Source organism: Metarhizium brunneum, chromosome 5 (assembly GCF_013426205.1).
Source record: "Metarhizium brunneum chromosome 5, complete sequence".
Lineage (NCBI taxonomy): Eukaryota > Fungi > Ascomycota > Sordariomycetes > Hypocreales > Clavicipitaceae > Metarhizium > Metarhizium brunneum.
In genome coordinates, this window is record NC_089426.1 from 3,705,109 (window position 1) to 3,717,788 (window position 12,680).

The 12,680-nt window shown below is 50.9% G+C and overlaps 4 protein-coding genes across 4 annotated transcripts; all 4 read right to left on the reverse strand.

Annotated features, from left to right (window-relative positions):
• Positions 1-689: 689 nt before the first annotated feature.
• Positions 690-1,158, reverse strand: G6M90_00g091710 (uncharacterized protein; the record flags this gene model as incomplete). The annotated part of the gene is made up of 2 exons (XM_066131403.1): positions 690-1,092; positions 1,154-1,158. The coding sequence occupies 2 exons, from the start codon at positions 1,156-1,158 to the stop codon at positions 690-692; spliced, it is 408 nt and encodes a 135-aa protein (XP_065987395.1).
• Positions 1,159-5,995: 4,837 nt separating this feature from the next.
• Positions 5,996-6,498, reverse strand: rhaM (L-rhamnose mutarotase; the record flags this gene model as incomplete). The annotated part of the gene is made up of 2 exons (XM_014686333.1): positions 5,996-6,222; positions 6,282-6,498. The coding sequence occupies 2 exons, from the start codon at positions 6,496-6,498 to the stop codon at positions 5,996-5,998; spliced, it is 444 nt and encodes a 147-aa protein (XP_014541819.1).
• Positions 6,499-8,361: 1,863 nt separating this feature from the next.
• G6M90_00g091730 (uncharacterized protein) lies at positions 8,362-9,459 on the reverse strand (the record flags this gene model as incomplete). The annotated part of the gene is made up of 2 exons (XM_014686334.1): positions 8,362-8,563; positions 8,633-9,459. 2 exons carry the CDS (start codon positions 9,457-9,459, stop codon positions 8,362-8,364), a joined length of 1,029 nt encoding a protein of 342 aa, XP_014541820.1.
• A 2,737-nt stretch (positions 9,460-12,196) lies between these two features.
• On the reverse strand, positions 12,197-12,409 carry G6M90_00g091740 (uncharacterized protein; the record flags this gene model as incomplete). Its single annotated transcript, XM_066131404.1, has 1 exon — positions 12,197-12,409. The coding sequence occupies one exon, from the start codon at positions 12,407-12,409 to the stop codon at positions 12,197-12,199; it is 213 nt and encodes a 70-aa protein (XP_065987283.1).
• Positions 12,410-12,680: the final 271 nt, after the last annotated feature.

Here is a 12,680-nt window from a genome sequence, read left to right on the forward strand (position 1 = left end):
TAGGTATCTTCATTTTTAAACTCCAAGTCTTGTTCAAGTTGCTGCCACTGCCTGTAGCTTGGCCAACAGGCGCCGCGCTCCTTCAAGCAGCCACCTGAGCTACAGATGCTGATACAATGGCCGCCCTTACGGCATCTCGCCCATCTTCAGTCAGATGCGGTAGCAATTTCTGAACAATAGGGTAATGCGGGTTTCTTGATGCAAATGCACAAGCTGCCTGCAGCTCTGCATTCAGCTTGCCCGATGCTGTCGAAGAAGGCTTTGCAAGCATTAGACTGGTCGGTCAGAATCATAGCCACAACCATTTCTTGTCCAGCAGCAGCAGCAGCAGCACATTGAAGTGGCGTCAGGTTGCAAGAGTTCTCACATGGACTGACATCGACGTCAGCTTCCAACAAACAGTGAACAGCATAGCCCAACCCGAAGTTGGCAGCGACGTGCATTGGGAACACAATAAGTAATGTGTGTATTATTAAGAGCAATATGGAGAAGGTTTCTACCAAATACGTCGTGGTGCATCGGAGATATTTCATGGCAGCTTGTCGGACGGATCTTGTTTCCAGAAATGGAAGGCAGTCGTATGAAATACGTGGTAGGCGGCTCTGCTCGACAACTCCAAGCTTGAATACTGTCCTCAAGTGCTGATACAAGTCATAGTATCGCTTGAGTTCTGTCTCTCAAACGTCTTCCTAGGGCCCAACGCCTAGACCGTTGAGGTATGATTCCTGGATAGAGATGGCGTATCCTAGGTCTCCATATTGCTGTAGCTCTTGTACTAGAGCAGATATATCCTCTTGCGAATCAAAAAAATGCACTCCATTTCGTCTAGGTCGACCTTCATTCGACCGAATAGAACAAGACATCAGCACTGACGCCAGCCTATACCGGACCATTGGGTTAAGTTGCGGCGCCCCCATGGCCTGCCTCGATGTAGATCGTGCAGCTTCTCGCTCCTTTAATACCAGTGTCCGAATGTCGCTGAGATCGGGCTCTTTCCTGATACTGCCCAGGCGCACGCCGTATACCGCTTCAGATATCTGAACGCTGTCGCAGACTCGTTCGAAGTGTGTAATCCAGGGGCTGTGGGTGGACCTGAAAAAGAAAGAGAATGTCAGTAAGACTAGGTGTTTCCACTCCGAATATATTTTCATACGGCATTTGTACTAGAAAGGGAATTAAATGACTGATAATACTGGAAGTGTACCCCAATCTTTTGGGGAATCTAGATACCTGTCCACCAAAGACTGCTCACTTTTCTCAGAGTGTTTCGTCAATGTGGATTCACCCAGCGATGGAGTAAAATTGTCTGCGATAGCGCGGACATTTTCGGAGCACTCACGACTTAGATGTATGCATCGGTTACATATTTGGCCTGGCCATCCTCTGTTATTGGGTTCGCACTCTGCCATGAGGCAAGTTAGTCGACGCCAAAGTCTTTCATACCTCAAGCCGCCCCTCTTGTTCGGAGGTGACGACTTTGGAGAACCATGCCCTTCCAAATGTTGGGATCGGTCGATCAGTGGTGTAGGAATGTTGACCATGGACAGTAGCTGAAGCTGTAGGGGGGCACTCCTTTATACGACGAAGTGAACCACGGATCAGAATGAGCTGCAACAGTCTTGTCTAATTATTACGTTTTTCCGCTTCCTGATCTATACAGACACTTGCTTGAAAGAAAGACCAAGGTGCGTGATAACGCTGCTAAGACTACGCAACAACAGCTAAGCCACGGGGTTTGGGTGGGCATTGGACAACCTAGTCAAAGGCCCGAGGAATCATGACACATTGGTCCGATTGTCAGCTCGCCACACAAAATGTTGAGACAGGACACAATATATTACAGATCATGTCGGCTTAGTCGCAGAGTCGCAGTCGCTGATTTGCTGAGGAAACGCGCCACAGTGATTGTGCTTTTCAGCTCTTCCACCATGAGCTGATGGATCGTGGATTCGTGCCAATGTTGGTTCCCACCGTCTTTTGCACTCTTTGTTTTCTCCCCCTTTTTTTCTTGGCTTCCAACTCTTTCCTTAGTCGAACAACAGAGTCTCTGGAGCTTGTTCACATCGGCGTTGATGCCAATGCTGACTGGCATCTTACACGCGGCTCCTCACCGCCTCGTACTGGTTCGCCTCACCTTCAGGAAAAGCTAGGCTGATTCTGAGTTTTGGTCATTTTGCCCCCCAACTTTTGAATTGTCATCTGTCTTTCCAACCTCATGATTTTCTTGCTCTTAATAAATCGCCTAGTTGTTTGGGTCTGGTCGCAACAACCACTTGAAGACCGATCTGCCACAGTGAAAGCGGATGCTGGCTCATCAGTTTATATTTTTGCAATACGGATCTATGTTGTTTCCTACTTTGCCATTTTGTGTCGTCACAGCTGGTCGCAGTCTGATTTTCCAACCAACAATGTACATTTGACAGTCTCTATCGCCTCTGACAACAAAGTACCTTTCTCATCACCACGGCCAAATGGAGGTAACGGTCGAACAATAACCCCCCCCTCTCCGTATTCCTAAACCGATGCGGCCCGGCTGACATGGTAAAGTTTTCCTGTTGGAAGTCAATCGCACTCTATCGCGACCCCTTTTCCCGGTCGTTGGCATGCCTAGTGAAGCGTGACAGGGTTCGACGTCACCAACGCCAACGCCGACGTACCGAGAAGTACTTTTTTTTTCTTTGCCTCTCCCTTGTCGCCAGCGTGACTGAGTATGTGAGCCTATTTTCGTATGCCTTGTCGCTTTCTCTGTTCGGTGCGGTCTTTATAACGCGTTATAAGATGATTGTCATCCCCTCTGCACTGCAAACCACGCCAAATAGTCTCTCTTCTTTACTTCAGAATACCCTCCCATATATTGCTGCTCCCCTGGTATCTCTTTTTTTCTACTCTAATAACAGCGTTATTCGAAAACAGGACATACTAAATTGACAGCATTTATTCCCAGGTATACATTCATGTATCCCAAGCCGACGAATGTGGCAAGTTGACTAACAACCTTGGCTGTGACAGCTTCATACACCAACACATCTCTTTGCTCTTAAACACCAACTCATTATAGCGTGATAATAAGAATCTATGGCTGAGCAGCCCACATTTTCTGTCGAGGTGGTGGTGGCTATTGCCATCGGCGTTCCAGCACTTCTTATCGCCCTATTGACACTCTGGATTGCATACCTGACACTGAGGCATTCCGACGATCCCCGACGCCAGAGACGAGACCGAAACACCTTCTCCATGCTGCCATTGATGTCATATGGCATGGCAGGACTGGCTCCTCCCATGATGCCAGTCCGTCCAAGAGCTGCTCGGCTGCTCAACTAAAAAATATTATTCCAAGGAGAGTCCACTTGTCTGGGGTGAGGCAACATGTCGCAGGGCATTTCCATTCATTAGCAATTCTTCTCATGCATGAGACACGAATGTCTCCAAAGTCAGTTCCAACTCTGAGGTACGGCACGACATCAATTTTGATACAGACTTGAATTTTAGACGAAGCCTAGAAGGAGAATAGGATGAAGCGGGAGGCAAGGCAAGGCAAGGCCAGGCAATATTGCTGAAACGGGAATCCGGCATACATGTCAGGCTACTATAGAGGATTTGACCGAGCCAGTATTGCCAGTTGGCCATAAAGCCGCCTACTCCTTGACGCCTTATCCGAAACCTTGGCACACTAGAATGTCGACACGCCGGTCCATATTTCTCGGTGTCCAAGGTTGTCCATTCTCTACCAAACTCGTTCATCCGCCCCAGACCACATCAGCCCTCGAATCCAGGCATCTCCAAAAGCAGGTGCAGTCTCATTGCCTGCCAGTGTTTCCCGGTGCTTGAATTTCTTTCACACACTCTCATTCTTGATACCCGCACAAATTTTCTTTGTATCTCTCTGTGTAAAAACCTAGACATGGATAGCGCAAGGCATTTCTAGATACCAGCAAGCTATAGATGAATACGAACCAATGCATGCCCACCGCACCAGACTCTTTTCTTCTACACAAGGCGAGGTGACAGGCCAAAGTAGCCGTGGCTTAAGAAACAGTCAGCCCCTGATGACTTTGTAGTTGTCAACCGCCAGCCACCATTTCCATCCGCATTCCAGAGACTGACACGGGCCGCGGCGCCTACGACACGACTGGCGTGCCGAAGCCCATTGAGTTTGCCAGCTCTGACGACCAACCTGGTTGCTGCTGAGAGCCCACGCCGCCAGCTGAAGCCCAACAGTCAAGACGGCAAACTGCACAGTGGCCAGACGATTAAGGTGGCGCCGTCGCCTGGAATGCGCTAGTCCACGAAGGGGAAATACAACCAGACGGTGTTGCATGAATGTCCTCGGCTGTCGGGGTGTTGGAAATGGCAAATCTACGTCAGGTACGTTCAATCTTACCCACGCGTACCTTGACCACCGTCCAAAGTCTACGCATGGAAATTTTGTCGTGGCGAATTCGTCTTCGTGTCGTGGTGTCTGATAGATAGATGCCCGCGACCGAGGCCCTTGCCTACATGTACAGGTTACGACGCGGCCAGGCGTCTCAGCGTGCGTGCGTACGTCGTCTCCAAGGCTTGGGTCAAGTTGTCGTTGAGCAGCAGCCGGACGATTGACAGCTGCTGGTGGGTACCCGGGAGTCGCGGGGACACGATGCCGCCCGCAGTCGTGCCAGTCTTCTTGGCCTGCGCGTCAACCCGCGTGGCTGAGTCTCCGGCGTGAGCAAACGAGTTTGTGGCAGCATTGCCACGGCGATGACGGCAGCCAGCCTCCCGGTAGGGCTGGGTACGCGTATATTTTGCGGTGGTCTGGCCGTCAGCACGCTGTCAGCGCTTGGGTTCGCAGGGTCAGATTATAGATATTGCGGCCAGGTTTGGCCCCGTAGCTTTCCATGTTGCCGGATTTGCCGTGGCGCCGACCAGCCTTGGCACGCGTCAAGGTGCTTGTGTGTACTCCGTACAGTGGTGTGCGTGTTGTGTAAGTCATCTCGGCGCATGTCACGGCAAGTATTGACTTCTCACGCACAAAGGGGGGAGGCGGCTCGGTGTCCTGGGCGAATCATTTTGAACGGCTGGGGCTTGGGGAACAGTCACGCGTCAATTGCACACGCAGCCGCAGAGACAGCCCTGGCTTTGCATTATCAGCACACGGGGTCATCATTCATGGCCTGGGGATAGCACGCAGCACGTCACGGTTCTCTGGTTTGGATACGACCAGGTACTTGAGTACTCGGTGTGGTTGATTGGGCCCTACCCTAGTGCCGTGTTTGCACGCGCATTTGCGTTTGAGATGACAAAAAACGCAATAAAGAAAATAACATGTCTGATCCTTTACCCATACAGGGCTACGTTAAAAAAACATACAAGTCGAAGCAGCATAAATTTACTATACCATGCCGTATTCTGTGTCCATCTTTTCATCTGTAGCTCAGTCCAATTTGTTGTCCATGGTGTTCCCGCCATCAAACTCACCTTGCCCTCCCCAATGTGACATATGCTAAAGGATAGAACAGCATGATGCTCCTTCGGCATCCGATGGAGGGTCCTCCACTTTTGTCCAACGTAAACCACCGCCCCCCCCCCAAGTTCCAACTCATGAACAACACTACGTAGTAATCGAGACAGAGGAGGCGATAAGAAGCCAGTCACACAACACCCACGGGCGGGAGGGGGACCGCGGTTGATCTGTGGTACCTCAGGTGTGAGATGAGATGGCCATGGCACCGTTGGAGTCGCGCAATTGGATACCAGTCTGTAGACATACAACGAGGGTAGGAATCACAAGTCTGACATGGGCCCCGGCACATTTCCAACGTAAGTTAGGGAATACAGAGTAAATTTTTCACCAATGTCTAGGCCCTTTGCGAAACCGACGCATTTGACCAAGGGCCTTGATCAGGACCACCTCGAGGGAGCAGCCATGGCAATGCCAGCCAATTCACACTTCCCAACACAGTCTCAAAGAATCCAACCACCCGGCTCGCAGGACTGATTCGCTCCCTCATCCATCGGACATCTAGGCTTGATAAAACACCTCCTCCATTGGCTTCCACCAACTCGGCACGCCCGCCTCGGAGCTGACAGCCCCAGGCACAACGCTCTCCTGGAAACTGTCCGTCATCTTCCACCACTCGCGCACCTTGGGGTTCTCTGCCATGCGCTCCATGTCGCCCGCGAAGTCGTAGCCAATGTACTTGTAAGTGCCGAACAGGAGCCCGGTAATGTCGTCGTAAAAGATGCTGTCTGCGCCGTGTTAGAATCCGGCCCCGCGCTCGCCCAGAGCAACCATAGTAGCCACTTACAGTCTTCGATCCCACACTGCTTAATCTGCTGGGCCACCTCGGGCCAGACAGCCGCGTGGCAAGCCTTGTACTGGTCCACGCACTCCTTCTTCAGCTTCACGACCTGCGCGAACCTCCGGCCAGGATTCTTCGTCCGTGTAGCTGACATGGCCCCGAGTGCAGACTCGTCCACAGAGGGCGATCGCGGGGTCTCAGTGGGAGACGGGGGTTTCCACATGGTGGCTTCTGAAGGGCGCTTGACAGGCTGGCAGGCTGGCGGGTTGACGGATGACAGCTTTGTGACGTAGCAGCCCCAGCAGTCTAGCGGCTTGCCTTGCCTGAATGAGACGCTCGCTGCTCTGATCTCAGCAAGTTTGCCCGCAAAGTAGGGAGCAGATGGGGCGGTCTGTGGATAAACAAGGCGAAAATGGAGACGAGTGAGGGATCAAAGTTTGGGAGAGAGGGAAAAAAAAAAATCTTCGAGCTGTCAGGACAGATGCAAGACCTAAATAAACCAGGTCCCAAGGTCTAAGGTCAAGATGGAAGGAACGCAGTCAGCCCGGCGCCACTTTCCCGTCGGGGATTTTCAAATTCGGCCCCCAATACTACTACTCAAGTACCCAGGTACTCAAACCAGCAAGGTAATAAAGTCTAAACTACAGTACGGAGTGCATTCGGCGGAGTAATAATTACTCAAGCCAGAGCTTCGGGCTGCGAGCTGTGGGTTGCGGTTTGTGCGGGCATTTCATCTTCCCGTCCCCCCCAAGCTTCCTCGGACACAACAAAGTACCAGACTCCGTAACGTGTCTCCAGCCATGGGGGCACGAGTGCGCCACCCGCAGCAACAGCCATCACAGCACACAAACAAAGCCAACTTTATGCAAGCCAAATGTCGGACTTGTACTCCGTAGATACTACCCATCACAAACGACCGACCGATCCAGGCGGGCGAGGTGGTGGCACAGGATCCTAGTTCGTCGGACTCAGCCTGCCATCTCGTCTACTCCGTAGATGCCACCTGTTTCACTCGGCGCCCAAGTATGTATGTATACGTTGACATGTACGGTCAATCCTTCCCCCGCGCGGCTGCCAAGCTTAAACCCGAGGTAGTCTGGTTGTTTTGCTTCCCGCGTCCTGGCTACTAGCTTGCCGTGGAGCTTGCCGAGCAACAAAGACGCATGCACGGCTCCCGCTAATACATAAGCTTCCAACCTTGACCACGCACGACTTTGAGAGCGGGGGGGTCTGGGTGATGGCATCACCATCCCGTCACCCCCGGCATCGTCTAGTACCAGACAGCTTACCAACCACCCCGTCCCCAAGCACATCGGTACCGACACTTCCCACCTTGATCCGTTAAACCCGAAGACGCTGTTGACCTCGGCTAGCTCGACGTCCCCTCACCTTACGCATTCGGCCTGGCTGTTAATAATGAGAAACAGGGTGCAAATGGAGATTGGGTTTAAGCAACTACATGCAAATCCGGCCGCATGGCACTGGCATATCATGCTGACACATACATACATACATACTACTATGCATATCCCTTCCCATTGTTCACGATCCACCTTGGACCCGCGTCCATATGTGGCTGGGGTTTTATAACGATCCGAGCTGGCCATGAAACGCACTCAAGGGCAATAATGATGTGTCAGATTTACGTTCGAAAGAATTCAGCACATGGAGACATCATGTACATGAAGAAGGAGCGTCGTATTGTGGGTATATAATGTAGAAACCAGGATAACAAACACGCCGAAATGATGTCAAGAAACTCCAATGATATGTTCCACCTAAAGGAGCGTAACGCAACGTATGCCGTCGCTCAAAGCCATCCGGTGCAGTGCCAACCACTGCCATGCTGCTGGGCACGTCCTCGGACGTAGTCCAAACAAAAACGCCAATAAATCAATCCAGTACGGTATATCTATACACTTGGGTATTTCGAAGTCGTCCAACCCCCGAGCTCAATTTTCGATGCCGTCGCCACCCACTCCGAGTGGATGTTGACTGCACTCCGAATAACCTGGGCCGGGCAGTCGAAAGCCATGCCTGTCGCCATATCCATTTTCGACATATAGTTTGGGTTTCCTTAATTTTCTTACTTCTTGGAGTCGTCGTACAGCGGCGGTGCCTCAGCTTCCTCCACCATCAGGCCAACCTTCTCTGACGTCATCGCCTCCTCACTGGCGGTTTGTACAGCTTGTCCTCTGCTATACGGGCACAAACCAAAACGGCCGTCTCTCTTGCCTCGGATACACGATGTAAGTTGGAAAAATACACTACATACAGCCATGGCAAGCCTATCGATGCATTAGCAAGGGTCGACCAACTGGAAAACAATTCAAGGGGCAAGGAGGGAGGGAACTGACAGAGCTACGCTAACGCCAGCCGTTATACCCATAAGGACAGGCAGAAAGATTTGAGCAGCAATGTTGGTGATGAGGCGTCCCCATTCGTGCCGGTGCTTGCCACCAAAGTTCTGATGCGGGTGCTTATGATGAGCCTCGGGCGCATCGTCAGACTGAGGCCGGATAGGGTAGCTCTCAAGGTATTCCTTGTTCTTGTCATGGTAAGGTCGGCGATGGCAGCCCTTGAATGGCTTGAAGCTCTTTAGGGCCTTGAAGACCTCCTCCATGACTTCCTTCGCGGTACAAGCCATTGAATTGCAACTAGACGATTTGGTCGATGTAGTGTCCACATCAGTAATGGCGATTTCGCCCGAAGGCGCCTTGACAAGCTTCACATTAACAACAGGGACGTTGTCAACAAATCGGTTTCCCACTTCGATGACCCGCAGTTCAACATCGAGAATCTGAATGTAAGAATCCTGCTCCATAAATTCTGGTGCAACCGCTAAGCTGTATCCCAGTTTCTGCTTTGCTGATTCACCATCGGTACTTTCAACAACGGCAGCCAGATCGCCATGCCAGGGATCGGCATTGGGGTAAACTTCGAATCCATTTAGTAATAGCCTCGTGTGGTCGACCACGTCGAGGTTCAATTGCAAATGGCTATTTTTGCCTTCACATTGCTTGCACGGAACAGAAACCTTGTGAGATTCTGCTGGAACTGGCAGTGACAATGGTCCAGCATGGATAGGGAGCGCTTTGAATATGTTCTCGTCCGCTTCGGAAAGCTCGGGGATGATGACGAATCCAGCGGCCGCGACCGCGAAGGCGAGCGGCGTAAGGTGCATTTTGAGGTAGCCGCAGTGCCTGCCTAGATGCGTTGGCAATGTTCAATGTGAAAGAAAAAAAGTATAAAGCGGTAAAGAGCGGTTCTTTAGTGTCGTACAGCAGATATAGGAAGCAGGTTGTGAAGGGAAGAAGAGGAAGACCCGGCGTGGCGGTTGGGAAACAAGAGAATATGAAGCCAAAACGTATGGTGGACTCGCTCGTACCAGCCGACCCGTTTCCCGATGCGCCAATGCCGTTTGCCGTTGTAGCTGCTTGCGTAGGGCTTGTCTCGTTCATGCAGCTGCGCACTGTACGCAGTGGCACTGGAAGGTCCGGGACCGATTTGAGAGGCGAACAGGGAAGGGACTGCGCTGAGAACCCCACCCTGCCGCTGGTCCCTATTCAAGCGCCCCTTCAAGCGCCGCCACACCACGGAGCTCTTGAGCTGTCGCATGACTGACTGCAAATACAACTTTCATGGCATTAATTACCCAGCTGCACGCGCCTTGTGTGCCCTTGATTGACCTCAAGGTCATGTGGCGGCCATATTGTCTGTGGCCCTCACCAGCATCCCTTCTCCCTGTCATTCCTGTTAGCTTCTTTTTTGTCTTTGGGACAAGTGTTTCTTCTTCCTCCGTGCGACGTCCTCAGTTCCTGTCCCGGCTTCTACGGACCAGAGTGCTTGGCATTGCCGGCATGGCCCCACATCGCCGCTACATCGAATCCTGATTTGGCATTTCTGATAGACACGTACTCCGTACCAGTCTCACTTTCCGTACAGTGCATGCTTGGCAATCGACGGGCAGCCATAATCTCCGTATTCGTAACGCCGTTTGTCAGGAATCTTGTCTCGCAAGTCTCTTGGAACAGCAGACACTCTAAACATGACAAACCATGTGTGGTACGACGTTGTTAGCGCCCTACAAGGCTAGCCTGTATTGCGTTTTGAACATATCATTTCGCCGTACACATACTCCGTTTGAATCACTTTCAAGAGCCGACATCTATAACTAGCTAATCACCATCTGTATCTGTCAGGCACTCTGCAAATAATAATGCATGCGAAAAGTCATTCTGAGATAATACCATACATGCCACTTCGGTTTGCCAAGTTTCAAAAAAAAAACAATAACCTTGTCGCAGCCACCTGCATTAAGAAATCCCCTTTCTCGACAACACATGATTCGTAGTTTCATATGAATAAACCAGTTTAACCGTATCTGTCAAGGGTTACCAAGGTGAACACAACAGGCTTTTATGGGTCGATCATATTGATTGACGAAGCAAAAGCTAAATCCCTTTTGTCAACGAACACTACCTCCTGCTCCATGGCAAGTATCCTTTCAATTTCTGGAACACTTCCCTTGCCCTCCTTGGCCAATTACCTCCCTCCACCACGCCAGCACCAAGCTGGGCGACGCTCTGGTGCCGATGAATCGGCGAATCGCTTCCCCACGGAAAGTTTGGATTGCTGGGCAAGCTTGTTTCTGACTGCGGTCCTATCCCATCCGTGGGTCGAGGATGGTTCGAAATTCCCGGTCTTGGAGAATCTTCACCGCTTCTCACCAAAGTTGAAAATGTGGTGGGTGCAGGGTCGGGATCTATCTGTCCGTTAGCGAGGTCCCAGTTTGGGGCGAAAATTGAATAATCAGGCCCTTACTTGATATTATATTGGACAAAGATGTTATTCCGGGGTCATTGGAGTTTGGTAGAGAAAGGCACCGAGTTACTGTCGCTGTGCCATTATCAAAGGTGGCACAACTGGCCGACGTGCTACTGACGTCAAGGCTAGACGATCCATTGACCATTGTGTCGGTGCAGATTGGCACTAACGTCACCGTCGTAACTTCAACACCAGAGTGATCGGTGTATGTAGCCGACGGCACAATCTCTGTTTCGGTCGTGTTTGGATACAGAATTGTGCTCTTAACTACCGAAGGCACTCCAGGTTGACCCGATTCTGTTCCAGTAAAGGATGATGTATTTGTCGGCCAGAGTGTGATCTCACTTGGACTTAAAGTCTCAGATTGACTAGAAATGAATACACTATCGCTTAGCCTATTCGTTGTAAGGTTCACACCCTGCGTCCTACTCGATGAAAGTACTGTTGACCCAGTGGTAACGGTAATTTGTTTGGGCGACTCTGTGGTTGCGTCCGGATCACCAGAGCTTGTTGGAGCTGGCAATCCAGTAGTTGAGTTGGTCCATCTAGGCGTGCTTGTGGAACTTGAGCCGCCTGAACTGGTTACAAGGGGGCCGGTGAGTGTAGAAAGCGAAGACGAAGCGCCCGTGAAGACGGATGTGCCAGAATTACCGGTCCCTCGAATAGTAGTGGCTCGCATGCTGCTAGATTGCTCACTTTGGCTAACCGTGGCGGTCGAGTTTGGTGGCACTCTAATTGTTGACGTCAACTTCCTAGTCAACGTCCTAGTGGAGGTTGCGTTCATGGTGTCCGTGGAGCTGATCCTGTGAAACCCAGAGGACGATGCAAGTGCGGATGAGTAAATGAGAGATGTAGAGTGTATTGTGTTGCTGTGTAGAGTTTGTTTAAGAGAAGTGGAATTTGATGGAATTGGAAATGGTGGCAACGTCTTTGTTGTCACATTAGAACCTGGATTGGTAGAAAGCAGAATTGAGCTTGGCTGATAGGTGAAACGAGTTCTTGAAGAGGTGATTCGAGGTCCGGACGTAGTAATCGAGTTACTATCCGTAGAGTTATGTTCAGTAGGATGCGAAGGAAGGCTACTCCAAGCTATGCTAGTGATAGTTCTCGTCTGACCAACTGTTGTTGTCCACGGGCTGTGATGACTGATATTGGAGGAAGTAGAAGTGGTATTTTGAAACGGGGGATTTGTAGATCTCAGAGTAATCGTCTTTGTGGCCCAGGATGAGGTCTCTCCTGATACTTTCGTCGATTGTTGCGACCTGATAGAGGAAACCACGGTACCCAAGGCAGAGGAACTCATCCATGCGGAACCGGAGCTTCTATTGAGCGAGATGGTTGAATTGGATGGCACTGGAAATGGAGGACTTGGAGAACCCCTGGAAATAGTGACACTAGATCCTCCATGGGAAAAAAGACTAGTCTCTGTTGGACGGGGAATAGTGACTGAAAGAGAGACAGTCGCGGTTGTAATACCTGTGACTAACGAGACGCTGCCTGGCCTTGATGAAACGGATCCTGGCAGAGAGGAGCCTTGTGTGGCAACAGACGAAACAACCGTAGAACTACCAGTTGTAC